The sequence below is a fragment of the Camellia sinensis genome, chromosome 11, assembly GCF_055761805.1.
Source record: "Camellia sinensis isolate YWXY chromosome 11, ASM5576180v1, whole genome shotgun sequence".
In the NCBI taxonomy this organism is placed as follows: Eukaryota; Viridiplantae; Streptophyta; class Magnoliopsida; order Ericales; family Theaceae; genus Camellia; species Camellia sinensis.
Genome location: NC_138971.1, coordinates 132,459,306 through 132,484,919, shown reverse-complemented (window position 1 = coordinate 132,484,919; position 25,614 = coordinate 132,459,306). Strand labels below are relative to the sequence as shown.

The 25,614-nt window shown below is 33.4% G+C and overlaps 2 protein-coding genes across 2 annotated transcripts; one reads left to right on the top strand and one right to left on the bottom strand.

Annotated features, from left to right (window-relative positions):
• Positions 1-1,609: 1,609 nt before the first annotated feature.
• LOC114260626 (nucleoporin protein Ndc1-Nup protein) lies at positions 1,610-10,012 on the top strand. The gene is made up of 4 exons (XM_028200775.2): positions 1,610-2,344; positions 6,370-6,594; positions 6,982-7,359; positions 9,165-10,012. The coding sequence occupies exons 1-4, from the start codon at positions 1,751-1,753 to the stop codon at positions 9,648-9,650; spliced, it is 1,683 nt and encodes a 560-aa protein (XP_028056576.1). The 5' UTR covers positions 1,610-1,750; the 3' UTR covers positions 9,651-10,012.
• A 1,176-nt stretch (positions 10,013-11,188) lies between these two features.
• LOC114260627 (uncharacterized) lies at positions 11,189-19,348 on the bottom strand. Its single transcript, XM_028200776.2, has 2 exons — positions 17,059-19,348; positions 11,189-11,717 (listed from the first exon to the last, which is right to left on the bottom strand). The coding sequence occupies exon 1, from the start codon at positions 17,493-17,495 to the stop codon at positions 17,112-17,114; it is 384 nt and encodes a 127-aa protein (XP_028056577.1). The 5' UTR covers positions 17,496-19,348; the 3' UTR covers positions 11,189-11,717; positions 17,059-17,111.
• Between the last annotated feature and the right edge of the window lie 6,266 nt (positions 19,349-25,614).

The following is a 25,614-nucleotide window of genomic DNA, read 5'->3' as shown; positions in this document are numbered from 1 at the left end:
ACGTTTGAGAAAAGTATATCAAAGAGTTTTTTTTGTGTGTTACATTAAAGTGTTACAGTAAGAAATTTTTTTGAAATGTTATATTTAAGTATTACGTCTGGAAAAAGTATACGAATAAGTTTTTTTTGTGTATTACATTAGAATGTTGCATTAAAGAGTTTTTGTGTGTTAAATTATAGTGTTACATTAAGGAGTTTTTTTAGAGTATTATATTAGAGTATTACATTTGGAAAAAGTACATCAATAAGTTTTTTTTATATGTTATATTAGAGTGTTACACTAAAGAATTTTTTTTGTGTGTTACATTGGAGTATTACATTAAGGAGGGTTCGTTTGGGATGTGGGTTGTTTTTTTTTAATTTTTTGGCTATTTTAGCTTGGGGCTAAAAAGTCTCGTTTGGGATAGACTTTTTGACTTTTTTAACTTTTGTGAGAGAAAAAATGAAATGATTATAGTTTAAATGTGACATGTTATTTTATTAGGCTAAAAAGCCTATTTTCTCTTTTTGTGACTATTTTAGCCAAAAAGCCCTACTTGGCTTATGTCAAATGAGGGTTTCGTATGTTATATTAGAGTGTTACGATTAGGAAAAGTACATTAAAATAAATTTTTTTTTGTGTTAAATTAGAGTGTTACAATAAAAAAAATTTATGCGTGTTACTTTAAAGTGTTACATTAAAGAGTTTTTTTGGAGTATTATATTGAAATATTACGTTTGGAAAAAGTACAGTAAGAAATTTTTTTATGAGTTACATTCACTGTGTTTGGTTTGAGTTTTCTAGATTAAGTTTTTTGAAAATTGACTTTTTTGGTTTTTGTGTTTTTTTATTTTTAGTGAATATTTTTCAAATTTTAAACATTTTTTTTACTTTTTTAGATGCACATTACTTATATGTATCTAAAAAGTAAAAAAATTGTGAAAAAATATTTTAAAAAATTAATAAATACATAAAAATACAAAAAATATACTGAATTTTTGTATTTTTTTTTGTATTTTTGGTATTTAGTGAATTTTTAAAAGATTTTTTTTATAATTTTTTTTACTTTTTAGGTGTATTTATGTTAGATGTGTTTAAAAAGTAAAAAAATTGCTTAAACTATTAAAAAAATTTAGTAAAAATAAAAAAATACGAAAAATATGAAAGTAGAATTTTCTGAAAAGTATTTTGAAAAACTGGAAACCAAACAAAGTGATTAGTATTACGTTTGGATGTTAATCAATGTCAATGTTACAATAGGGATGGACACCACAAAAATAAACAAACACTACACCAATAACACCATAACTAGGATAACATCATTTACCTACAAATCACTTCACTAAATCCCTACAAAAAAAATAAAAATTTAAAAACTTACCTTATCCACGCACACTCAATATCACTAAATCCTTACAAAAAAAAAAAAAAAAAAAATTTAAAACTTACCTTCTCCACACACACTCAATATTAAAAAAAAAAAATTCAAATAAAATCATGTACAAGAACAAACAAATAAACATTCAAACCCCCTAAATCAACGAAATACAACCTACCCAAATAAAAAAAAATTAATTAGCTTAAAAAAAATTTCTACGACTAAATGGAATAATTTTCCTCCAAAGCGTGTGTAATTTTTTCTTTAATTTATGCCAAATAATGCCTTGATATGAAACGGAAAAAATGCTATAAAAAACACAAAATCAAATTTGTCAGAAAAAAAATCTCCTCTCCTTCTCCTTCTCCTTCTCCCTCCGAGTAAACCGTGAAGATGTCTTCAACTCCCGGAGTCGGAATCAGAATCGGAATCGGAAACGGAGACATCGACACCACACTGTTGAACAATCGATTTCTAGGGTTTCTCATATGGCAATCAGTTCAGTCCACACTCGTCTACTTTCTCTCCAAATCCCTCTTACTCTCCCCCTTTACTCTCAACCCCTTCACACTTTCTCTCTCCTCCTTCTTCTCCTTCCTCTCCTTCCACTTCTCTCTCCTCCTCTTCTCCCTCTCCATGTCCGCCGTCGCCTCTCCTCAGCCCCACACCGCCGCCACACCCTTGGAACTCTCTCTCGGACTCCTTCGACTCCTCTTCGTCTCTGGTGCTCAACCCCTTTCTCCTGATTTTCGCCGTCGAGCTAGGGTTTCCCTGGTTTTTGTTCTGTTCGTGGCTGCTTGTGCTCTCTCGGGGTTACTGGCGGTGATTTGTGTGTGCTGGAAATGCTTTGAGGACTCTTTTGATAGAGGATCAAGGGCTAGGCGTCTCTTGGGAACCCTAGGGTTTAGGGGTTTCGCCATTGGCTTCTTTTATGGAGTTTGTTACCTATACAAGAGGAGATGGGTTTTAGAGTTTCCTATTATTCAGGTTTCATTCTTGAGCTTTCCTTTATAATATTTATTATCTATTATTTATATGTATGTAGCTTATGGTTAATTTTAATACCTTCAAGTCCTGTTTTTTGTCTTGCGGGATTTTACCTGGTTGCTTCTTTCCCTCATTTTAGATTAAGACTGTTTAAGGAGACTTGAAAGTCAAAAAGTCCCAAAAATGCCGTATTTTATGTTTTGGCATATAGATAGATCATCATCATCACCCATGGTTGCCCTGGAAAATTTGATTGTGCAGGGGTGGTAAGGGGTTTCTTCAAAATTTTCTCAATTTTGAATGGCAACAATAATTCCTTGTCACCATGTGGTTGGGAATTTCAGCTCTTAAAACCGATTTAAAGCGAGAAAGAGTTTGAAGTGCATCTTCAACACTACAACAAATTGTAATATCTTCAAATTTATCTATTCGGGAAGAATGATGTGGGACGTGCGCAAAAGTTAGAATGGGAATTTTATTTATTTTGTACTTGTATGTTTTAATATTTATTTATTTATTGTTTAATTAGGATTTTTGTGATATTTAGTTTTCTATTTTGAATTAGGGTTTCTAAGCTATAAATATTGAGGTCTTTGTAATGCAACATTGAGCTTTGGAATAATATTGAGTGTTTTAAGGTTAAGATTGTTGTGTTTAGGGTTGTGGTTGTGGTTGTGGCCCTTGTTCTCTCCCCTATATGGTGTTCTACAGTATCATTAGCAGCATTAACACAAAGCGGAATGTGAACAAAATCACCAATGCTCGAGTCTGTAGAAAGTGGAGAGGTGATTAGTTGACTAAGAGAACCCAATATTCCTTGTGCATCCCTTGAAGACAATTTCACAAGATTACGTTCATCACGAGCTTGTAGCATTCCATAGAGAGATAGTGGAATCTCTTGATATAGGTGATAATCTCTACATTGGTCTTTTGAGTCTCTTTGGCAAGTTGTAGTGCAGTCAAGCACAATTCTACTTGGAAAAATCTGGCAACCATTTCTTCCTAGGTAGCAATAGATCGGAGCTAGAAGTTAGCCTACCAGGTATAAGCATGCTTAGTGAGTGGCCTAGAAAACTCTTGAAGGCGTAAATTACGATCTACACCATGAGCGCCAAGAGTTTCAATGATTCATGCAGTGTTTTTGAGAATTTCCCCTTTTTCTGTTGGAACAAAGGAATTTAGATGCGGTGTACCCCTCAAGTTATGGTGTTCTTGCTATATTCAATGGGTAAGGTTGGTTATGATCCAAGTCAGGAAGGTTGGGCATCAAGGAAGCACGGGTGCGGGTGCGGGTGCGAGTACTATACGGGTACGCCGATTCGGCAAAACTCAAAAAAAGTACGATACGGGTACGGCTGTGGTACGTCGATATTTTTATTTTTTATTTTTTTTTGAAATATAATTATGATTAAAGGATCTAACCTACAAATTAAAATTAAATATCAAAACTAAAAAAAAAAGTACTCATTTTCCTATAATTTAAAACCATTAAGCGTTAAAAATAATATTTGTGAAATCTCTCACTTTGACATGTTATGCACTGTGAATTTGTGATCATAATTTATTGTTAAAATCTTTCTTTTTGCTCATTAATTTGCTATTTTTATAGGGTGAGACCAAAGAAATAACAGGAGACCAAAGAAAGATTTAAAGTTAATTGTCAACAGTAAAGGGAAAAAAATTCTCAATTGGAGCAGGCTGTCAATTGCAATTTGCGTAATACATAAAATTGCATCATTCCTAACCACTACTAATCAACTAATACAGTATCAATTTTTAATGTTTTGTGCATAAACTTTAAAAGTTTGTTATGATTAAAGATTTTATAAAGAAATTCTAGGAGGATCTGAAGCAAAAGTATAATGCATAGTCATACGCAGAACTACCCTTTATAGGTAAACAAATTCAACGGAGGATTGCAGAACAGCAGATGGAAGGACTTGAGAAGGGGTAGAGCTCATTCGGTGGTGGTGCCTTAGGAGTGCCACAACTTTGCAGTTTCAGTGGGAAGAACAAGGGTGGATAGAGGCACAAAAGGTGGATTTTCTATAGAAGAGGACAGGTTGGCTCTATTAGGCTGTGTGTTTTTAAGCAATGAGAGAAGGGTCTGACCAACAGCGGAGAGAGTTTGGTTCATTGTCGTTCTGAGACTATTGGAAAGAAGCCAAAAAGAGTGATTAGAGTGGCGGCAATATCTTGCCAGAGAAGCATGACAACCTCTGCATGTGAGGCAGGCAGTCAAAAAAGGTGTTGTACCAGCAGCTTCATGAATCTCAGCAGGATGAGACACAAAGGTAGACTACCTAGACTGCTGGACTTCTGCAGTCCATAATGGAGTGGCCAAAATGTAGGTAGTACTGATTGGGGTTCTGGGTTTTTCACTGGAGAGTGGAAGTACACATTGAAAACACTGGGGACAACAAGGATTATCCAGGTGAAAAAAGGAGCAGCCTAATTTAGAGAGAGAGAGGTAGTAGAGCATTGTGATGTGAGCAAAGCATAGAATACAGAGGTTAGGGATGACTTCATCTTATTTGATGTAAGAGGGTGTACTACCTCCTATTTACAGGAGGGGAGTCACGTGATCCGGAACAAACTTTTGGGATATTCTCTAATTCTGTTAGAATATAGAATCTACAAGCTAATATGTGTAGTGACACCATTCACTTGAGAACCAAAGTTCTTTTGGGAATAATACAAGTTCTCAATTCCCCCTTTCTTCTTCTCTGTATCTCTGCAACCATAAGGAGTATAGATGTTTGTTGATTATCCACCACTTGTTCCTACTGTTATTGCTGTTGTCATCATAAGGTTCGTGTCTGATATAATGCCCCTGTTATTACTTGCTTTCTTATTGTTCATTATAAATTGTAAGTGGATTACTAATGTTAGCTTCGTACTCTAATTTTCTTGAATCGCTGTACGTAGCATGATATCAGTGGGTAATTGTTTTTTTAATGACCAATCAATAGGCCGTGTTACATGGACTCGGCACTTTGGGGCGAAGTACCCGTGTTGACACGACACGACACGGGTGCGGGTGTGGGATCTGTGTCGGATTCGCATGTTCTCTCTCGGACACGGCTCTTTACAGACAGCAAAAGAAATGAAGGAGGAGAGAGCAAAAGAGAACCTGGTCGAAGCTCCATCCAGTTGAAGATCGAAGACCTCCAATCGAAGTTCCATCTGGTTGATCCAGTCAAAGATCGAAGCTCCATTAGTCGATCGAAGCTCCATTAGTCGATCGAACAGTCGAACACCCCAAACGACTCTCTCTCTCTCTCTCGCCTTCTCTCGCTCACTCGCGATTGTGATCGAGATCGATCGCTTCACTTCTCTCCCTCTCTCTCTCTCTATCGTTTTATCTCTTGACTTGATTCATATCTTCTCTTGATTCATATCTATTCCGATTAGACTATTCGTATCTATCTATATATAATAATAATAGTTAATAACTATTATTATAATAACTATAATAATAACCATTATTATTATAAAACATATAATATATTTATAAGATAATATATAATACATATTATAAGATAATATATACTTATATATATTAATAAAAAAAATAAATACATGTAGTATGTAAAATAAAATAAAAAAATTAATTAGAACACATTATTTAAAAAATATAATAAATAAATAAAATAATTAATGTATATTAAAATAAAAATATTTATAAAAAAATTATTTATTATTTATATAATATAACTCATCTTCATATAATAAATATATATTTAAAAAAAAAAACTATTTAACGTATCCCCGTACCCGTATCCAAATTTGGATACATATCCACGTATCCTCAATTTTTAATTTTGAAATGTCCGACCCCTAAATACGCACCTACACCCGATACCCGTACCCGAGTCCGTGTAACCTAGTCAATAGGTAATTGTTGTTTATACATATATTTATAGAGTGTTTAATTCAGAATTGTTGTGTACTTTGTTGTTGCGTACTTGTGGTATCTTCCTTATCATGGTTCTGTCAATGATTCTAGTTGTCCATGTCAACAGCGTCCTCCTTTCTTCAGCTTCAAGATGGGGCTCCCTTCAGCTATTCGACAGGCTTTGAAGCTTTCTAGTGCAGCGTACTTCTTCTCAGCAGTGTTGGCAGTATTTCTCCATTATGAGTTTAAGGGGCAGGTTACAATGGTAAAGTTAATTGTTGAGCAAATCATTTTATGCATTGGAGTTTTCGTGGTTTTTCTCTGTTGGGAACTAAACCATCATTTACATCAGGTTAGTTCATATCTGTATCAATCTTCTATTCCTTTTGAAACTCGTCAATCTGGATAATGTCTTTTTGGAGTGGCATTGCATATTATCTCTAGTGGGTCATTTTAAAGATACCACATCAATTTCTTTTGCATGACTTCTTTCCTATGGGTGCTTTTTGATAAAATATTTAGTGGATGTGTGTGTAATCAATGGGATAGTAGACGTCTTGCACCATAGCATCCCTGGCTAACATAACATCTCCTATATTTGCTTTTCTTGCATGTATCATGTATTTATGTCTCTAGTTGTGGTTTTATATGCTTATACCTTAACTTTTTGAGTTTTTATTCCTGTGATTTTTCGAACAACAATGCATAAACCTACTACCTCCTTGAATCACCTATATAGGTGCTGCATACAAGAAGGTTCATATTTGCACCCCCAAAAGGATCAGCAGCAGCAGAAACAAATCCAAGTGAACCTCTTCTTACAGCACTGGAGAGAACTCCGAGATCTCTTATGCAGTATCTTGCATATCTTGATCTCTGCATGGTTTGTGAGAGTAATGTTGATACCTGGCGCCGAGCTGCTTTCTTTGAAGAAACTGGTGATACGTACAAAAGAGTTATAATTGTATGCTTGAGGCCTCTGGAACAGTTTGCTGCAAAGTTGGGTGAAGGTTTAGAAAGTTCAGTTGACAAGTCGTTCCAACTAGGCCACCAGTTACAATTACCAACTGACCCACAACTAGGTTCAAGACTTCATGAAATATTTTATGACTTCCAGGTATACATCCATTGTTGAATTGACATGGAGTCATCTCAACATAGTGCATTCATACCTTCTTTCACATTCTTTGTTTATTTGCATTTTCTTGTTCAATTTTATCATATCATTGTGCATTGACCAGTATAGTTGTACTTTGAGCTTATGTTCATATTATCTCTCATTCTTCTGTCTGCATGTTAAGGTGGATTCATCCAATGATGTTCGTAGTTTTTATTTATCAAGTTAGTAAGGATTTTCATATTATCTTTTAATCAGGAAATGATGTTATCCCTTTTTTTTTTCCCCCTTCCTTACACATATATTTGTGCCACATGTTGATTGTGGGAACCTTGAAGGTCATGAATTGTTCTTTTCTTTGATTAAAGGACATGCATTAGGTGTCTTTTTCCAACATAGGCACTAGAAGTTGAACTTGGTAACTTTTCCTACGTTCAGTCTGGTGTCTAGTTATGAATTTGCGTACCATATCTCCATCCTAGTTTTGTCCCCCAAGATAAACCCCAATGGCTTAGTACTTCATTCTAAAGAGACTAAAGTTCGAGTCTACTGTAATTACCTATCAAAATAAAAATAAAAATAAAAATCTACATCCTAGTTTACATGTGCAAGAAGCGTGCAGGCTCAAATGATGAAGAAAATAATAACTGATAAATTTGTGAAATCTTGTGTCAATGGATGCAATATTTCTTGTTTGCTACACATTATTGAATGTGCTTAAATTTCTCTCTTTTGTGAGTGGTAAACCAGTTTTCAGAAATGTATGAGCATTGGTGCCAAGAATTATTATGAGCATTGGTAGCAAGAATTATATTCTTTGTAATTTTTGAAAAGTTCCTGCTTCAAGTCTTTGTGTGTATGTGGCCGTGTGAGCTCATCTAGTAATCTCGTGGAACATTCACATGATTTACAAGAACTCAGTCCGAAAGGTTTCTGTATTCTCACTCTTCCTCCATGTGTGTGTCTGCACACATGCATTTTCCTAATTGATGGGTCGGTAGATAGATAGTCACTGCTCTTTTCTTTAGGTTAGTGATGGTGGGGAAGTGGAGACCACCTTACTGAAAGAAGTGATGAGTTCGTACTTTGGTTACAACTAAATAGAATTATTTACTTTGGAAATGCAACGGTGTTTGGGTCTTGAATGTGTACCTATTTGGATTGGATTCAGTATTGCTCTTCTATGGACCTCATGTTCCCCTGATGAGTCTAGATGGGAGAGGGGAATGGGCTAGTAAACCCCTGAAATTTTGATGCAAAAATACAGGCCTTTAAGCAATTAACAGGTTAAGTCTGTCCAGATCTGATGGGATACTCCGCTTTGCATCTGGATAAATAGAGGTTTTGACCTGTTGCTCCCTCAACCCTCTCTCCCCACACCTCCCATCGAAAAAATAAAATAAAATAAAACAAAAGAAGAAGAAAAAAAAAAACTACAAGAAAAATAGTGATTAGATTTTTTAGCTTTTTAATTAAAAACTACTTTGAATTTCAATATCTGATATAGGTACTTATCTTTGGAGTTGTGGACCTTGGTGTGGATTCAATATCTGATGTAGGTACTTATTTTTTGGACTTTAGTTTTAGTTTTTGATCTTCCAAAGTTATGTGTATCCTCAGATTCCAGTGTGTTCCAACTCTTAATTACTTTTGTTCATATACTTCTATGACATTGTTTCTCTGGGAAGGGACACATATACTAGATTAGCTGCTATATAAGTATGTGTTTGTAATATCTATTTTCAAGCCATCGCCTGTAAATGCCTGTTTAAAAGAGCTGATAGTGATTGCTCACTGTTATGCAGTTATGTGCATGGTGTGCCCGGATTGTCTCCTCACTGACTGTTCATTCGCACAAAGAAGACCGATTTGGAGTTGCTCAACTCTCCGGTAGCAATACTGCGGTCATCTCAACACTGTTGTCTTGCTTACTTGCTGTGGAAACATTTATGGGGAAGAAGACCAATTTGCAGTCCTCTCCAAACTATCTCATGGGTCCAGCTGGTATTAAATGGGCCACACTGAGCACGGGTAGGAGAGAAACAGCTTCAGCTATGGGTGTCACGGGGAAAAGGAGAGGTAGTCCTCTGTACTCGAAAGCATATTCTATGGCTGACATTCTGAGGACTTCGATTTACTGCATTGTGTCGGCTTTCCATGATGAGATGATGAGTAGTGCTAAAGCTGGATTTCTTGAGAAGGAATGGATCATTAGTGGGAAGCCTCTTTACGGGACTCGTGACCTCTTGTTGCAGAAATTACGCCTCTTCCTGGATTTCCAAGCATGCTAGTATGTTGTGTTATCTACTTTACTCAACCTTTTTCTCTTCTTTCTTTGCCTATCTGTTCTCTATGAGAAAATCTGTTTTGATGAGGCAGCTTTCTTCTGAAATCCAGAGAGGTGATGAGGCAGTTTTTTTTTTTTTTTTTTTTTTTTTTTTTTTTTATGGGAAATATTTTTTTTCACCCTTTCAATCGTGGGGTTGATTCAGGATGTGAATTGAAGTTCCCAGTTTTTGTTTAGAAGAAAATCGAAACCAAGACCAAGACACAGTGGACTGGAATCTATGCTTTGAATTGAAATTCCCAGTTGTTTGGTATTGCTTATTGTAAGCTAAAAACTGATAATAAAAAAAATAGAAATTAAAAGCAATTCTCTTCCAGTTTTTATAAAATCAATTTTTTTTCAGTTTATTTAAATTGTTTTTGTCTAAAAAGTTATAAATAGAAACTGTACCAAATAATCTGACACATAATCTTAAATTAAAATAAGCTCCTATAAACAAACGTCCTGTTTAAATCTCTTGCATTGAATTTGAGTGGAGATGAACTGGAATGTTATATTAAAAAAGGTAAATATATATATATATATATATATATATATATATTTTTTTTTCTGTGCGTGATATTTTCTTCTGTAAAAAATATTTTTCACATGAAATAATTTTTTGTAAGGAAATATTTTCTGCCACGGAGTATAAACTTGTTATTGGAGTTAATTTGTAGGGGTTATTTTGTTGCTTAGCAAACATTCCTGTAATGAAGTAAAGGCAAAGGGTGTTTATAATTCATCTCTTGAAAGATGCTAAAGAAAAAACAATAATAAAATTGGGTTCTAGTAAAAACAAATAGAGCAAATTGTTCCATTAAAATAATTTAGAAGTGCAATTAGCTCTATCAACTGGAGCAAGCTGGTCATTGAATTTAATTCAATGTAGTAATGTTCTATATAAACCAACTGATCTTTCAAGAGCCAATGTGCTTTGGAACATCTTCTTGGGGAATAGTTAAAGGCCAATTGCACATTTAAACGACTTTAAAAGGGCAATTTGCTCCAATTAATCTTTTTGAAGATTCAAGTGCACTTTTGAATGTTTTTTAGGAGTTAATTGCTCAAAACCCCAAAGCAAAAATTTAAAAATAAAATAAAATGGAGGATTGAAATATGTACTTGTAGCCAACAACAGTTGACTTTGCAAGGTAACCGGTAGATACTGTATAGACTAGGGCTGTAACTTTGGCAGATTTGGTCAAGCTACTACGAGTCTCTAGGCTTTAGCTTGAAGTGCATAGTGATTTGCTCATACCCGAATGGCTAACCTTCGTTCAACTCAGGTAGATAGGAACTATGGCATCCTGAAAGGAATCTCTATTTCAAGACTACGAATTCATGCATGTCCAAAATGATAGGGATCTCTATCTCGGTCCAAAATGCATGTCCTCTATGCACTCACAATCACACAACGTGGTAAAACTCTCAAAACATGGAATCTCAAGGCATGATCATGGAATGACGATGGAATTGTGACAACAGACAACATCTTGAGGATCATGCAAAAGCCAAGCCAGAGCTATATTTTAAAATGATATAGAAAACAAAATGTCCACTCACTACCCGGTAACAGCCAAAATGGACTTACAAGTAGAGAACTTGATCTGAGCACCCCAAGTTTTAAGCCAGGATTGCAAACGCCTGAACTCATCTCACCTTGAAATATGGGGTGTCTGGTCCATCCACCTCCCAAACAGAATGAATGCAGCCGACCTACTTCAAGCAAACACAATGTATGCCTAATTGTAGAAAAAGGACATTTTCTTGAGCACAAACAATCTCATTGACTGGGTTTATGACCATCATCAGCTATCTACTACAACTTACACTACAAATCACAAGAAACCAAAATACAAGATTCTCAGATAAGATCAAAGTACAAACTTCGTTGCATTGCATAGATCGTACTTTTCAATGTGTGGGTCTAGGCAAAACCCCTGAAAACATAGTGGTGGAGCACAGAGGGCGAAAGCAGAAGCAGAAAAACCCCTGCAAGCTTGACCTTCACATTTCGCTGTATGCATGCCTAAGAAAGAAAAAATATATATATATATATATATATTAAATAATGGCTATTTATATATAAAGAAATCAATCAGTTCGAAAAAGAGCAGACAAACATACATGCATTCCTGTAATCATATAAATAGCAGTAGCCTCAGCAGATCAAATGGAAAACAACATTATTGAACAACTTATCCTCTAAAGGGCATTGGTTCAGCAGGAAGATTACCATATGGCATGGAAGTACGGAAATCTATGACATTAATACTGAGACTAAAAATAAATTAATATTTACCCAAGAGGGAGGCAACAGAGAATGTGTTACAAGAAAATGTCTTAATCACTGACACAACATGAAAACTTCAAATGCAACACCCTAGATTGAACAGCTTCCTCTAGGTTTCATATGGCAAAGCAATCACGAGGGGAAAAACAAAAGAACCATGATTATCATAAAACATGAAATACACAAAACTAAGAGAAATTTTCACCATGTGACATATCTAAAATAAATAAATATATATTTTTTCAACTGGAAACTGTTATTAACAAGCATAAATCATTGCAAGCACTTAATATAAAATTCAAGGTTTTAAATCAATGGGATTTTTAAAGCTTAATAATTAATTGTGATTTATCAGTAGCATGTTTATGAAATTAAAAAAAAAAAAAACCTTTATGTTGCTGTAGATTTAAAGACAAAAGTCATTTGGACTTTGAATTGATTAAACAAAGCACTTCACAGCTTTGGATACATAAACAGTTACAAAGTGTTTGTGAAATACAAAATGCAATTGAATTGCACCACATCCTATGCACTACTTTAGGACAACCTAAAATTCTGGTGAATTAGTCAATCCTTTTGTTTGTTGCATACACAGCATGGATCTTGGCAATGCAATGTAGTTGGAGTCTCATGTCAATCTAAATGAACTACATAGAAGAGTTATCTAACTTAACAACACTCCTACCATTGCCAATCTATTAACAAGTAGATCCACGCCAAAAGAATTAAGCCTTGTTTGGTTCTCTTTTGGCATCATAATTCCAATAAAAAATTTTCAAAACTCATTTCAAAACTCATAACCAAACACACAACTCAAAATTCCTTTTAAAATTCAAAACCAAACTCTTTTCAAAACTCTATTTTACAAGAAAAAATTCAAAAAACTATTTTTTTATTTTGTTTTTTAAAATTATTTTTAAAATCATGATTTGAGTTATGATTTTTGAAAAGAGAAAAATTATTTGATTATGAGTTTTGAAAAGAGTTTTGAGTTGTATTTTAAATTTTTTTAGATTTATTTTTTTTTATAATATTTAAAATTTTTCTTAATTTTATTTTTTTAGGATAAATATTTTTTATTTTAAATATTTATTTATTTATTTTTATGTGCACTGTATTTTATATATTTATGTGCTGTATTTATTTTTTTACTTTTGTTACAAATATTTTATTTTTTTAAACTAAAAAAAAAATTGGATCGTCATATATATCTAAATAATAACAAATTATTTGGTCAATAATAAAAAAAATAACAAAAAGTATTTTTTGAAAAAGGAAAAAATATTTTTCTTCAAATATAAAAATAAACAAAATATTTTTTTGAAAAAAATTAATTTTTCAAAAAAATATAGAATAAAAAATAATTTTAAAGGACAAAATTTATAAAAAAAATTTGAAAATTTTTTTTAATAGAATTTTGAAAAGTGTTTGATTAAGAGTTTTGAGTTATGTGTTTGGTTGTAAATTTTAAAAATAGTTTTTGAATTGAGTTTTAAGTTATGTGTTTAATTACGATTTGAGTGTGGAGTTATGTTTTGAGTTTAAAATATTTATAAAATAAAAAAAAATTTAAATATTTAAATACAATTATATATTTAAAATAAAAAATAAATAAAATTTTCTTGAACATTTTTAAATATTTTAAAAAAATAAATCTAAAATTTTTTAAAATACAACTCAAAACTCTTTTCAAAATTCAAAATTTAAAAACTTTTTTCAAAACTAATCAAACAAATTTTCTCTTTTTAAAACTCAACTTACAACTTCACACTTAAATCATAACACCACATTTAAATTATAATTCTAAAATTAAACCAAACGGACCGTTAGTAATGTGCTAGGACTGGATAAGGGGTGTTGCTGTGCCTTAAGGCACATTAGTTGTTGCTACCCCCTTTTGGGAGTAGGAATGGCAACGGGGCGGGGCGGGGCCAGGGATCACACTCCCCGTCCCCGATCCCCGATGGTGAAAATTTTCCCGGCCCCGGCCCCGGCCCCGATCCTTGACGAGGAACCTATCACCCTCCCCGCCCCCGCCCCCGCCCCCTAACGGGGATCGGATTTCCCCGATCCCGAAAATCCCCGGCCAAAAAAAAAAAAAAACAAAAAAACGTAGCTCTCATCATCATTAACATCATCAACAACAACCATAATCTACAAAATCATCATCAATGATCATTATCATGAACATCAACAGCAAAAAAAAATATATCTATATCTATATCGGAAGAACAGTGAGGGCTAGAGGGCGACCAGTGGTGGTAGATCTGGAGACGAGGCAGCAAACGAAGGTGTGAGAAAGAGAGAGAGAGAGAGAGAGAGAGAGAGAGAGTGGTGATGGTGTCGGTGACGGTGGTGCGATCAACGGCTGACGGTGGTTCTCAGAAATGTTCATCGCGGCTCAGATCTGGAAGGAGCTCTCCGTTGGGTCTCCTTGGGCTCTCCGTTGCCGATCTATCTTCATCGCGGCTCAAATCGTGTTCATTCATCTCACAGAGAGTAAAGGGAGAAGAGAGAGAGAGAGAGAGAGTGTTTTGAGAGCCCAATCAATTCAAAAGTTTTTTGACCAAGTCCTTTTGAACTTGAGCCTAAACATATATATATAATATATTATAAAGCCTAAAGCCTAAACACATCTATAATATATAATATATAATATAAATTAGCCTAAACATATATATATATATATATATATGGATTGTTCGGGGTTATTCGGGGCGGGGGCGGGTTTGGGGAAGCTATCATCGTCCCCGGCCCGAAAATTATCAGGGATTAAATTTTTAATACCATCTCCGGCCCTATAGGGATAATTTTCGGAAAAAATCCGTTCTAATTGGGATCGGGGGATCGGGTCCCCGTCGGGCCGGGTTTAAATTGCCATTCCTATTTGGGACTGTGTCTTAAGGAGCAGCAGCACCCCCTCTCCGGTTAGGACTACTTTACAACGATGGATGACTGCCCATAAGGGGTTTACTGCACAAGGCCCGTATAGAGGAAAATCTCTCTCAGTGAATAGTAGATGCTAGACCAACACAACATAGGGAGGGATTGACACGCTTTCGGGAAGAACATAAATAATAGTGGATCAAACATGCAGAACACATCGATCGTTAGAAATTCACGAATTAGAGACGTTTTAATGTTACTCTTTCTCAAACTTCTCATACTAGACCAACCCACTAAAATATAACACAGACTACAACAAAGTAAAAATTGATGCTCTCATAAGGAAGCCATTGAAGGCTTTCCAACCAAAAAAAAAAAAAAATTATGTCCAAACCCAACTCAATATCAGAACGATGAAGATTGAGTTTCGGAGACGGAACAAAACAGTTGAAACCCTAAACCACGCAGACTGAGCACTAGGGAAACTCGAATTGGGAGAGGTATGAAAATGAGTTCATCTCTGGGTTGAGAATCGGGGCTGACAAGTCCACTCGGCTGAAGATTGAAGAAGAATTGGGATGGTGAAGTACAAGTGTCCAGTGGACGGCTATTCTAGTTGGTGGTTGGCAGCAATTAGGGCAGTGGTGATGAAAAGCACGATTGCTATTTCCTTGCCAAATCTGAAAAATTAGCTTCTTTTGTCCACCCCCTGAACTTGAGCGTTGGGTTACATTTTGCAAGCTAATCATATGACCACTCCCACCAAAGAAGAGGAAGGTATCAAAACTTTAAGGTTTTCAGACATTTGCTTTAGGTCTTTTGACATAGAGATTATTCAATTGAAGCCGTTATAGTTCTGCCATTTAGAGATTCAAGATTATATCTTTAAATTTCTAGCTTTGCATGAACCAACAATGAGGAAAAGATTAAGAAAGGGAGGTTCATCTTCCAAGCTCTCTCTCAAAGAGTTTCACTCTAGTTTGATTAAAGATCATTTGGACCCTTCGGGTTGTAACCGTGGCAGTAGTTGTAGGCTTAAAGCAACATTACATTTTTGAATAGGCAACTTGAGTGTGAGATTGAAATCTAAGATTTTGAGTTTGAGGAAGAACACTATGGTACCCCAACTACACATAGTTCAATGATGGGTACGAGTTATGGGCCCAAAAGCCCTTGCATGGTTTTTTTTTTGATCGGCAAAAGTCAGTTGATAATAGGATAGGTTTGGTTATCTGTCCCATCCTAGGAAGGGGTTGAAATGGTGACGGCAGCACTGATTCAGTCACAAACAACTGACACTTTCATGGGATTTACTCCACAGCAGTCAACTACATGCCATAGCATGGCCAACCAAGCTAACAAACTTAGGCTTTTATGAGATTTTCCAGTCCTAACGTGGTCTTATCCTTGTCCACAATCTTCTTCATGTCAATGAAGTTCTTCCATAACATTTATTCCATGTTGATGAAAACCTTACGTAACACTTCAAACTTTCAAGGTGTTGCAGGTAGTCCAATATGTTCTCCTAAAGGTAGTAGCTTGGGTTCTACCTAAGGTTGCACATAAGACTTAAAAAATTGTCGACTTAATGCTAGTCCTAACACTAGCAATCTATTCTTTACTTTACCCAATGTCCTGACTCTAGGCCAGTCAATAAACTCTCCATGTAGCCAAGCACCTAACAAGGACTGCGGCATGATTTTTGTCCAATAGGGGCAAAATCATACATGAAATTTGTTCCTAATTAACAAACCAAATTTGTTTCTTATGTTTAAACCCGTCAACATAAATATATATATTAACAAATCAACGAAGCTCAACATTTAAACATAATTCAACACCAATTACGTCATGCACAAGCTAAACCCTAAAGTTTTTCTATCACCTAGATTGGGTGTCTTTGGGACACTGATGTGAATTATTAACTTTTCATCTTCCAAAGGGACCCAATCCACAACTCTTATTTTGAACTTTCAAAAGTAGTCATGTTCTGTCCAGGAAAATCAATACCCATCTAGTATTTCAAAGTAAAAAAGATAAACAATTCCAACAAAACATTCAAACATTAAAATAACAAATTCAAGCAAAAATACTCACTCTCTCTAACAAATTGATGCTGGAATAACACAAATTCAATGAAATTCTATAGATTAAAAAAAAAAAACACAATAACTAAAATCAATGGCAGTACCTGAATGGGATGGAATTGGATACAAAAAGACATCATTTTTTTTTTTGGGTAATTTATTTACAGTAACGATCAGCTTTCTTCTTGACTCGATCATCGAGAGCGTCCTCAGCAGACCGTACATTCGAAGACTTAGGATCGTAACCTCTCTTCTTGGTCTCAACCGGGAACAGTTCTTCGTAATTCATACGCTTCGCTGCATCAATCGTGTATATCTCTCCTCCAGCAGCACCAGAACCCTCACCGCCACCACCAGCAGCCTCCTCCTCCTCCGGCGGCGGCGGAAATTCAGAACCTCCGTCGAGTGAATACTTGGGATTGTCTTTGTTCTTAGTCTTCTTCTTAGTCTTTTTCTTGTCTATGGATTTGCTGAGAGTAGCAATAGCTCCGCCTTTGAAGGTGAGCCTCCCTCCCTTCACTTTCTGATACGGATCCGCCATTGACAACCACACACTCGAGCTCAGAGATTCAGAACTATCGATTGCAGAAGAGGTGTGAAGTTCGAACCCTAACCGCAATCGTTTCCTTTTCCTGATGACATATGCGGTTCGTTTGGCTATAACTAAAAAAAAATGCTACGATGCTAACAATCTTACTAATAATTTTACTAACATCGTCTCTCATAAGTAATGGTTGATCTTATTAAAATTTATGAGTGGATTAGTAACATTATTAGTAAATGTGTGATATTCTTAGTATTATTGTAACTAAAAACGTGCACTTATTTATTTTTGAATAAATTATAAATACATTCTTGAAATTTAATTAAAATATGAATTGCCTCTTATAATTTTAAAAATTACATTGTACTTCTGATGTTTTTAATTTCATAGCAAGTCGTCTATTTTATTCATAAATTATCAAGTCAATTAGCAGTTTTTAATGATGTTAAAAATATATTTTAATTAATAATTTAGGTAATTTTATTATTGTATAAGAGAGCAGTTATGAATTTCATTTTTTTAGTTAATTCTGTTAAATAAATTTTTTTAATAAGGGGGTATTTATAATTTTTCAAACCACAGGGATAATCTGTATTTTAATCAAATCTTAGGGGGTGTATTTGTAATTTATTCTTTATCTTTTAATCTTTTAAGTTGCATCATTTTTAATTATTTTTTATATATCTTTTTATAAAAAATAAAAAAATACGTTTATTTTCTACTTTAACAATTGTCGTGAGAGGTTAACGCTTTATGAAATAGTTTGGTGAAAAATCCTGAAAAACATTTTGTTTTTAGTTCTACCCCTTGAATTTTTTTTATTTGTTTGACTTTTCGTTGACCATCTGTTTAAATTTATATCTATCTATTCAAATTATTTTCTATCTGTTCAAATTTTTTTGTCTATCTATTCAATTTTTTTTAATGTAAATTTTCTATCTATTCAAATGTTTTTGTGTAAATTTTCTATTTGTCCAAAATTCATATGTGCAAAATTTTCATTTCTTCATTATCGTCATCTGATCAATACTCTCTTCACATCTGTTGCATTGTGTTTCATCCACATCATAAAAATAAAAAAAAAAAGATCTTAGATAAAAAAAAAATCAACAAATCAAAAAAAAAATTCCTAGTATCTGTTGGACACACACAACACTACCAACAATTTTCATCTTCTTTTTTTTGTTATCAAACCCAAGCATATATATATATATATATATATATTGATTTTGATTATTCTCTGATTTAGAGTGCATTCATACACAACTTCCTCTTAAAATCGGAGACGATGTCTTCAAATCATGTTTTTCCGTATCAAAACCAGCAATAATTATTGATATCAGATTCGGCTCACAAATCTTCAGATTCTTAATCGCCTAGCAATGATTGATCCCCAAAATTTCAAGATTCGGACACCTCAAAATCAAGCCTAAAATTATGTCGTTCGACAAGTCGACCTGATTGAAGACCATCGATTTGAGAGAATGAAATCGCATCGTTGATAAATTCGGTGGGACTGACAGGTAACAATTGTAGAGTTTCAAATCCCTAACTCGATTGTCATTGCTGAAAGGGAAATCGTATAAGGCTCCGAATCTGATTCCGTTGTTGTCGTTGTCATCATCATCATGGTAGATTTGATCGATGACGAAGTTGAGATGAAGCTCAAATGCGAGGTATATATATATATATATATTGAGACAGCGATGGAGAACTCGAGGGCCTGGAGTCACCGTCATGGAGCTAGAAGTCAGAGGATAAGAGGGTGAGGGTGACGGTGCCGCTGACAGCAACATGATGGTGGTGAAATTAGAAATGAAGAAACGAGAGAGAGAATGCGGGTTTGTTTTGCTTTGTGTACCGTATAATATATATACATATATATATATATATATGTTTGGGTAGTTTGGTCTTTTTGTATGAACTTGTCTTTATGGACAAAGAAAATAAGCGCTAGGACCTTTAGACTTAGAAACTTCAATTTTAGACTTTTGGCCTGAGTACCTTTATTTAAATCATTTCAAACAACTTTATAATTTTACAAAACATTGTGTAAATTGTAATTCACCAAGCTCCCCTGAGGTTTAATAAAATTACATATACTTCCATAAGATTTTCTGAAATAACAAGAATCTTATGGAAATTATTATTATTATTATTATTATTATTTTTACCCCTCAAATACTAAAATCAAACAAAAAAGTATGCAATACTAATAAATTATTGCCACCTCATCAATTCAGTCCATATATATAGCACAAGACAATAGATAACTATGTTTTTGTTAAAAAATAAAATACTATTGCTAAGGTAGTACATATGTACAACTATATTGTAGATACGGCATTTTGGTCCATTATAATACTTAGTCCCGGAATCGAGTTGATGTATGATATATAACAATAGTTATGAAGATTTCAATCAATTTAGCTTATGCATGGAATCACCTTTATTGGTCCATTTCTGTTAACCAATTTGTCTATTCATATTTTTGCCTACCAAAATATCTTTTGAACTGATATTTATATCCCCAAGTTGTTAGCTAGAGATTTTCTTTTGTGATACATGTGAGGTTATTGAGCCATCCTTTTGTATAAGTTCTTAGATCATTGATTATGATGTAAGATCGTAGTGTCAATCATTTGTTCTAAGTCATCAAGGTCATAACTTGTTAATCTCATAAATTGAACTCTAGTACTACAATTCATTGACATAAGTGTGAGATTATATGAGAATAAATTAAATTTAACATAACGTTTCAAGTTCGAGTTTATAGAAAGCTGTGTTATAATTTAAGTATTAATATGACTACTATCTTGTGAAAAATATATCAGCTAGGGGCCAATCACATCAAGAGCCATATATTCAACTCAAAATTTATATCTTTAGCTACATAATCAATACTAATCATCAGTTTTAGACTATCAACATATCTAATGCGTCTAGTATACCAAACACCCTAAAATAATAGTAAAATGAGAACTCATCTTATTGAGCTTTTGAACAAGTGCCTTCAACAATAAATCTTTTTTATTTTTAATAAAGATTATCTTGATGAGTTTTAATCAATAGGCTAAGTAGACTAACGGTTCAATCACCTCTAGATATCACCGTAATCTTATTTTCTAAATAAACGGATGAACTATCTTATAACTTACCTATACTCTTTTGAGCAATTTTACAGACTGACTGATTTTTATCAAATCTTCCAAAAAATTTGATAATGCTTATTTTTCTATAATTACATATAAGTACCTATCCGAGTACAATTTCAATTCTAAAAAAAAAAATATAATGAAAATATTTAGTACTATATTTTTAGTGCCGAAATATTTAAAAACTAAAAACTAGAAGAGATTTAAAATAATATGTTAATTTAGAATGAGAGTACCACCTCTTACTTAAGTACATGCATGATTATGTAATAAATCAAGTTTGCCTAACCTAAAATTAAGATTCATTTTGTTGCAATTTAAATGATATATAAGGTTGGTTTGGCTTTTTATTTTTTTATTTTTTTGATGAAAATATGATGTGAAAAGTAAAATATTTAGGAATGACTTTTTGCTTCTTTTTTTTTTTTAATAGAAAACGTGCAAAGTAGAGATAATAAGAAGGAATTTTGACTTTCTAGTATGACATTTTAATTTTTTTTAAAGATTTTTTGACTTTTTAATTATTTTAATCTCATTCCAAATGCATTAATAATACAAAAATATTAAAGATCTCAAAAAATTTATCAAAAATTCTATCAAAATGTCTTATATGATGTGAGACTCATGTCATATGACATATTTGGTAGAATTTTTAAAACCTCTAATATTACTCTTAATAATAACACATCATTAAATGTACTTAAGTGCGGTGCATTTATTTTAAATAATTAATTACGTTATTTGCGGATGCATTGAAATCATTAACTATTTAATTAGATGCGTGAAAAAAATATACAAATTTACTTTTTAAACTCAATTTTTAAATTCAGTAATATGTCAAGAAAAAAATTATTAATCAATTATTTTCTTAACACATTACTAAATTTAGAAAGTGAGTTTAACATTTAAACCTGAATAATAATCAGTGTGCTTAGTTTCAGTTTTCTGAAAATTGAGTTTTTTTATTTTTTTGTTTTTAGTGAATATTTGTAAAATTTTAAGTAATTTTTCCATTTTTTTAGATGTACCTTACTTAGATGTATCTAAATAGTAAATTATTTGTGAATAAATATTTTAAAAAATTAATAAATACACAAAAATACAAAAAAATGTATTGAATTTTCTTTTTTTATTTATATTTTTGATATTTAGTAAATTTTTTAAAGATTTTTTTCATAAATATTATACTTTCTAAGTATATTCATGTTAGATGTGTCTAAAAATTTTAAAAATTACTTAAAATGTTAAAAAAAATTAGTGAAAACAAAAAAATTAACAAATGAAAAAGTAAAATTTTTTAAAGAGTGAATTTTGAAAACTGAAAACAAACAGAGTGAATGTTTTTTTTTTTTTTTTTTATAATTATTTTCATCAAACTAAAGAGTATATTTGTTTGAGTAATGCTGCACAATTGTTTTTTTTTCTTGCAAAATTTAAAATTTCAATTATATATCATTAGAGTATTTCCAACAATACATCCATTTTTTCATCAAATTTGAGTAAAAATTTCCTTTGATATCTAGTGTTTTAACGGATGATTTTGGCATTTTAATTATTTTAATCACATCCCAAATGCATTAATAATAACACATCATTAAATGTACTTAAGTGCAGTGCATTTATTTTAACAACATTGCTTGGACTAGGGGTGGGCGTGGGTTGGTTGCGGCCACAAAACCTCCAATTCGTCATCCGTCCGCTAGATTGGCGGATTGGAGAAAATCAATCCGCATCCGTTCTCCAATCCGGCGGATGTGGATTGAGCGGATTGGCGGTTTGGCGGATGGATGCGAATCGGTTTGGCGGCTTCAAATTTTATAAATTTTCAACATAATTCAACTTGTGTACTTTCTCAAAAAAAAGAGAGAAGAAAATATTACAGTTAATGACTTAAAAAAATATTACCATCACTGCATGTGTAAGGCCCTAGTGTCCCACATCGGGAATGGAGGGGGAGTTCTTGGGCTATAAAAATAAAAATCTGGACCCTTATATAGCATCGAGGCCTTTCCTGGGTGGTGAGATTCCTATTAGAACTCTCCAGTTGAGCGTGCTTAGGCTGGAGTAGTTCTAGAATGGGTGACCCACTGGGAAGAACAAATCCGTGCAGGCGTGGCCCAAAGCGAACAATATCGATGATATGTGAAGGGTTGGGGCGTTACAAATGGTATCAGAGCTAACTCTCCGGAGTACCGAGTGTGGGCCCCTGGCATCTCTCGGTGTATGTGAGCGGGCTTGCGAGCTGGTAGGCTACTGCACGGGGACGTGCAGTCTTATGGGGGGTGGATTGTAAGGCCCCGGTGTCCCACATCGGGAATGGAGGGCGAGTTCCTAGGCTATAAAAGTAAGAATCTGGACCCTTATATAGCATCGAGGCATTTTCCCGGGTGATGAGATCCCTATTAGAACACTCTAGTTAAGCGTGCTTAGACTGGAGTAGTTCTAGGATGGGTGACCCACTGGGAAGAACAAATCCGTGCGGGCGTGGCTCAAAGCGAACAATATCGATGATATGTGAAGGGTTGGGGCGTTACAGCATGCCTCATCCAAAGTAAGAAAGTTTGAAATTTTAGAAAATCACAATTACTGCATGCCTCATCCACATACTACAATCACAACATCCCTTATCCACATAAAGTATTACAATGTGTGGTTCTTAAAATATAAAAACAATTCAAACCACCAAAATTATGAACAGAGCAGTAGTAAAGATTGTATGTCTCTATATTGTTACATCTATATTTGTTTTTGAAAATAAAAACCAACCAGCATATATCATATTTTTTATTTATTATTTTTAGAGATAGATTTAAAAATAAAAAAATATAGATAAATAATACGTTTATTTTTTTCAATTCAAAAAAGATATTCAAGTTGAAATTTTTTTTTTAATAGAATATTTAAACTCTTTTTTAATTGAAAACACAAAAAGAATATTTAAACAAATTGAAAACACAAAATCTTATAAATTACTAGGGGTGCTCGCGGTTTGGCGGTTCGGTTGCGGCCAAAGAAATCTCAAATCTGCTATCCGTCCACCAGATTGGCGGATTGGAGAAAATCAATCCGCAACCATCCATTCGTTATCACGCATCTGTCCCAAATGCAGCGGATCGGTTTGGTTCGGTCGGTTTTAGCGGATCGGTGTATCTACTGCTCACCCCTAGCTGAGACCCCTAGCACCTCCACCTCCACGTGGGGGGCTGTGATTGCAAGTAAAAAAAAAAAAAAAAAAAATTTCAACCAATCAAAAAATAGTTTGGATGGTAGGGGTCACTCCTACTTGGGGTCTCAGTCATTATGCTTATTTTAAATAATTAATTACGTTATTTGCGGACGCATTATAATCATTAACTATTTAATTAGATGTATTTTGTCTAGAAAAAAGATATACAAATTTACTTTTTAGACTTAGGGTGGTTTAGGATGATCTAAATAAATATATTTACTTTTTATGAAATATGAGTTTAGTATGGGTTGGGTTTGAAGTGATGTGGTAGAAATGTGATATGACTTAAATAAAATGATGCGATTTAAATGGGACAGTGACTTTTTGACTTTTTGAGGTTATGACAAACAAGATCTTATTTTTTAAACTCAGTGATGTGTCAAGAAAAAAATTACCAATTAATTATTTTCTTAATACATCACTAAATTTAAAAAGTAAATTTAACTTTTAAACTTGAATAATAAATATATTTTTTTTATAATTATTTTCATCAAACTAAGGAGTATATTTGTTTAAGGAATGCTGCGCAATTATTTTTTTTTTCTTGCAAAATTTAAAACTTCAATGACGTATTCCTCGTCTTCGTTTGGTCGTGGGTTAATTTTTTAACCTTTTAGCTTTTTTATTTTTTGGCTATCATTTGAGCTGAATTTTTTGAATTTTTTTTTACTCTTATGAGAAAAAAAAAGTAAAATGATTACCATTTAGATATGATGTTTTGTCTTATTAACTTTTTAACCTATTTTATCTTTTGTGACTATTTTAACAAAAAACATTTATGCCAAACATAGCCTTAGAGCATTTCCAATGGTGTATCAATTTTTTTCATCAAATTTGAGTAAAAACTTCCTTTGATATCAAGTGCTCCAACGGAGGATTTTGGAGTTTCATCAGAACACCGATCAATCGGGCAGACGACCATGCAGATGTCGGGCCGGTCGACTGACCAGTGTAATTTTATTTTATTTTATTGTTTTGCCTTGAGGTGGACGATCAGGTTGTCGACCGACTAGTGTAATTTTTTCACAAAATTTTGTCCTGAGGTGGTTATTTAGGAGGACATCCGGCAACGACTATAAATAGTGATTTGATGAAGGGTACAATGATTCCCAGTTTGAAGAAAAAAAATAAAATTCTGAATTTAATACATATTTAATGAAATTGTTAGAATAGAAAAAAAAAAAGAATAATACTTGAAACCTCAAAAATTTATCAAAATTTTTATTAAATGTCTTATATGGATGTAGGATTCACACAATGTAAATCTCATGTAAATCTCACATTTTTATGAGACATTTAGAAGACCTTTTATAAAATTTTTAAAATTTCTAATATTTAAAAAAAAAAAATTCTTTTTTCACCAAATTTAAATTCAATGACAAATCTGAGTAATCATGAGAGATGGTCTCAGTATTGCTCAATATTAGTGTTGGACCTACGAAAATAATGTTGGACCGACAGCATATAAACTTTGTTTGGATTCACTTCCTCCTCATCTCTCCTCCCTCTCCTTACCCCTTCGTCTTTTTCTATGCCGTGTAGCTAGTAAAACCCTCGCTTCGTAATTCTCACACCTTTCAGTTTCATTTGCTTTCTTTGAATTTTTGAAAAGAGCTTACTTGCATGATGTCTCGTTGCTTTATTCTTTAGGGATTTTTGGTGTATTTTTTTCTTCAAATTGGTGTCATAGAAATCAGGGTTCACCTCCAAAATCAAAGAACACAACTGGGTC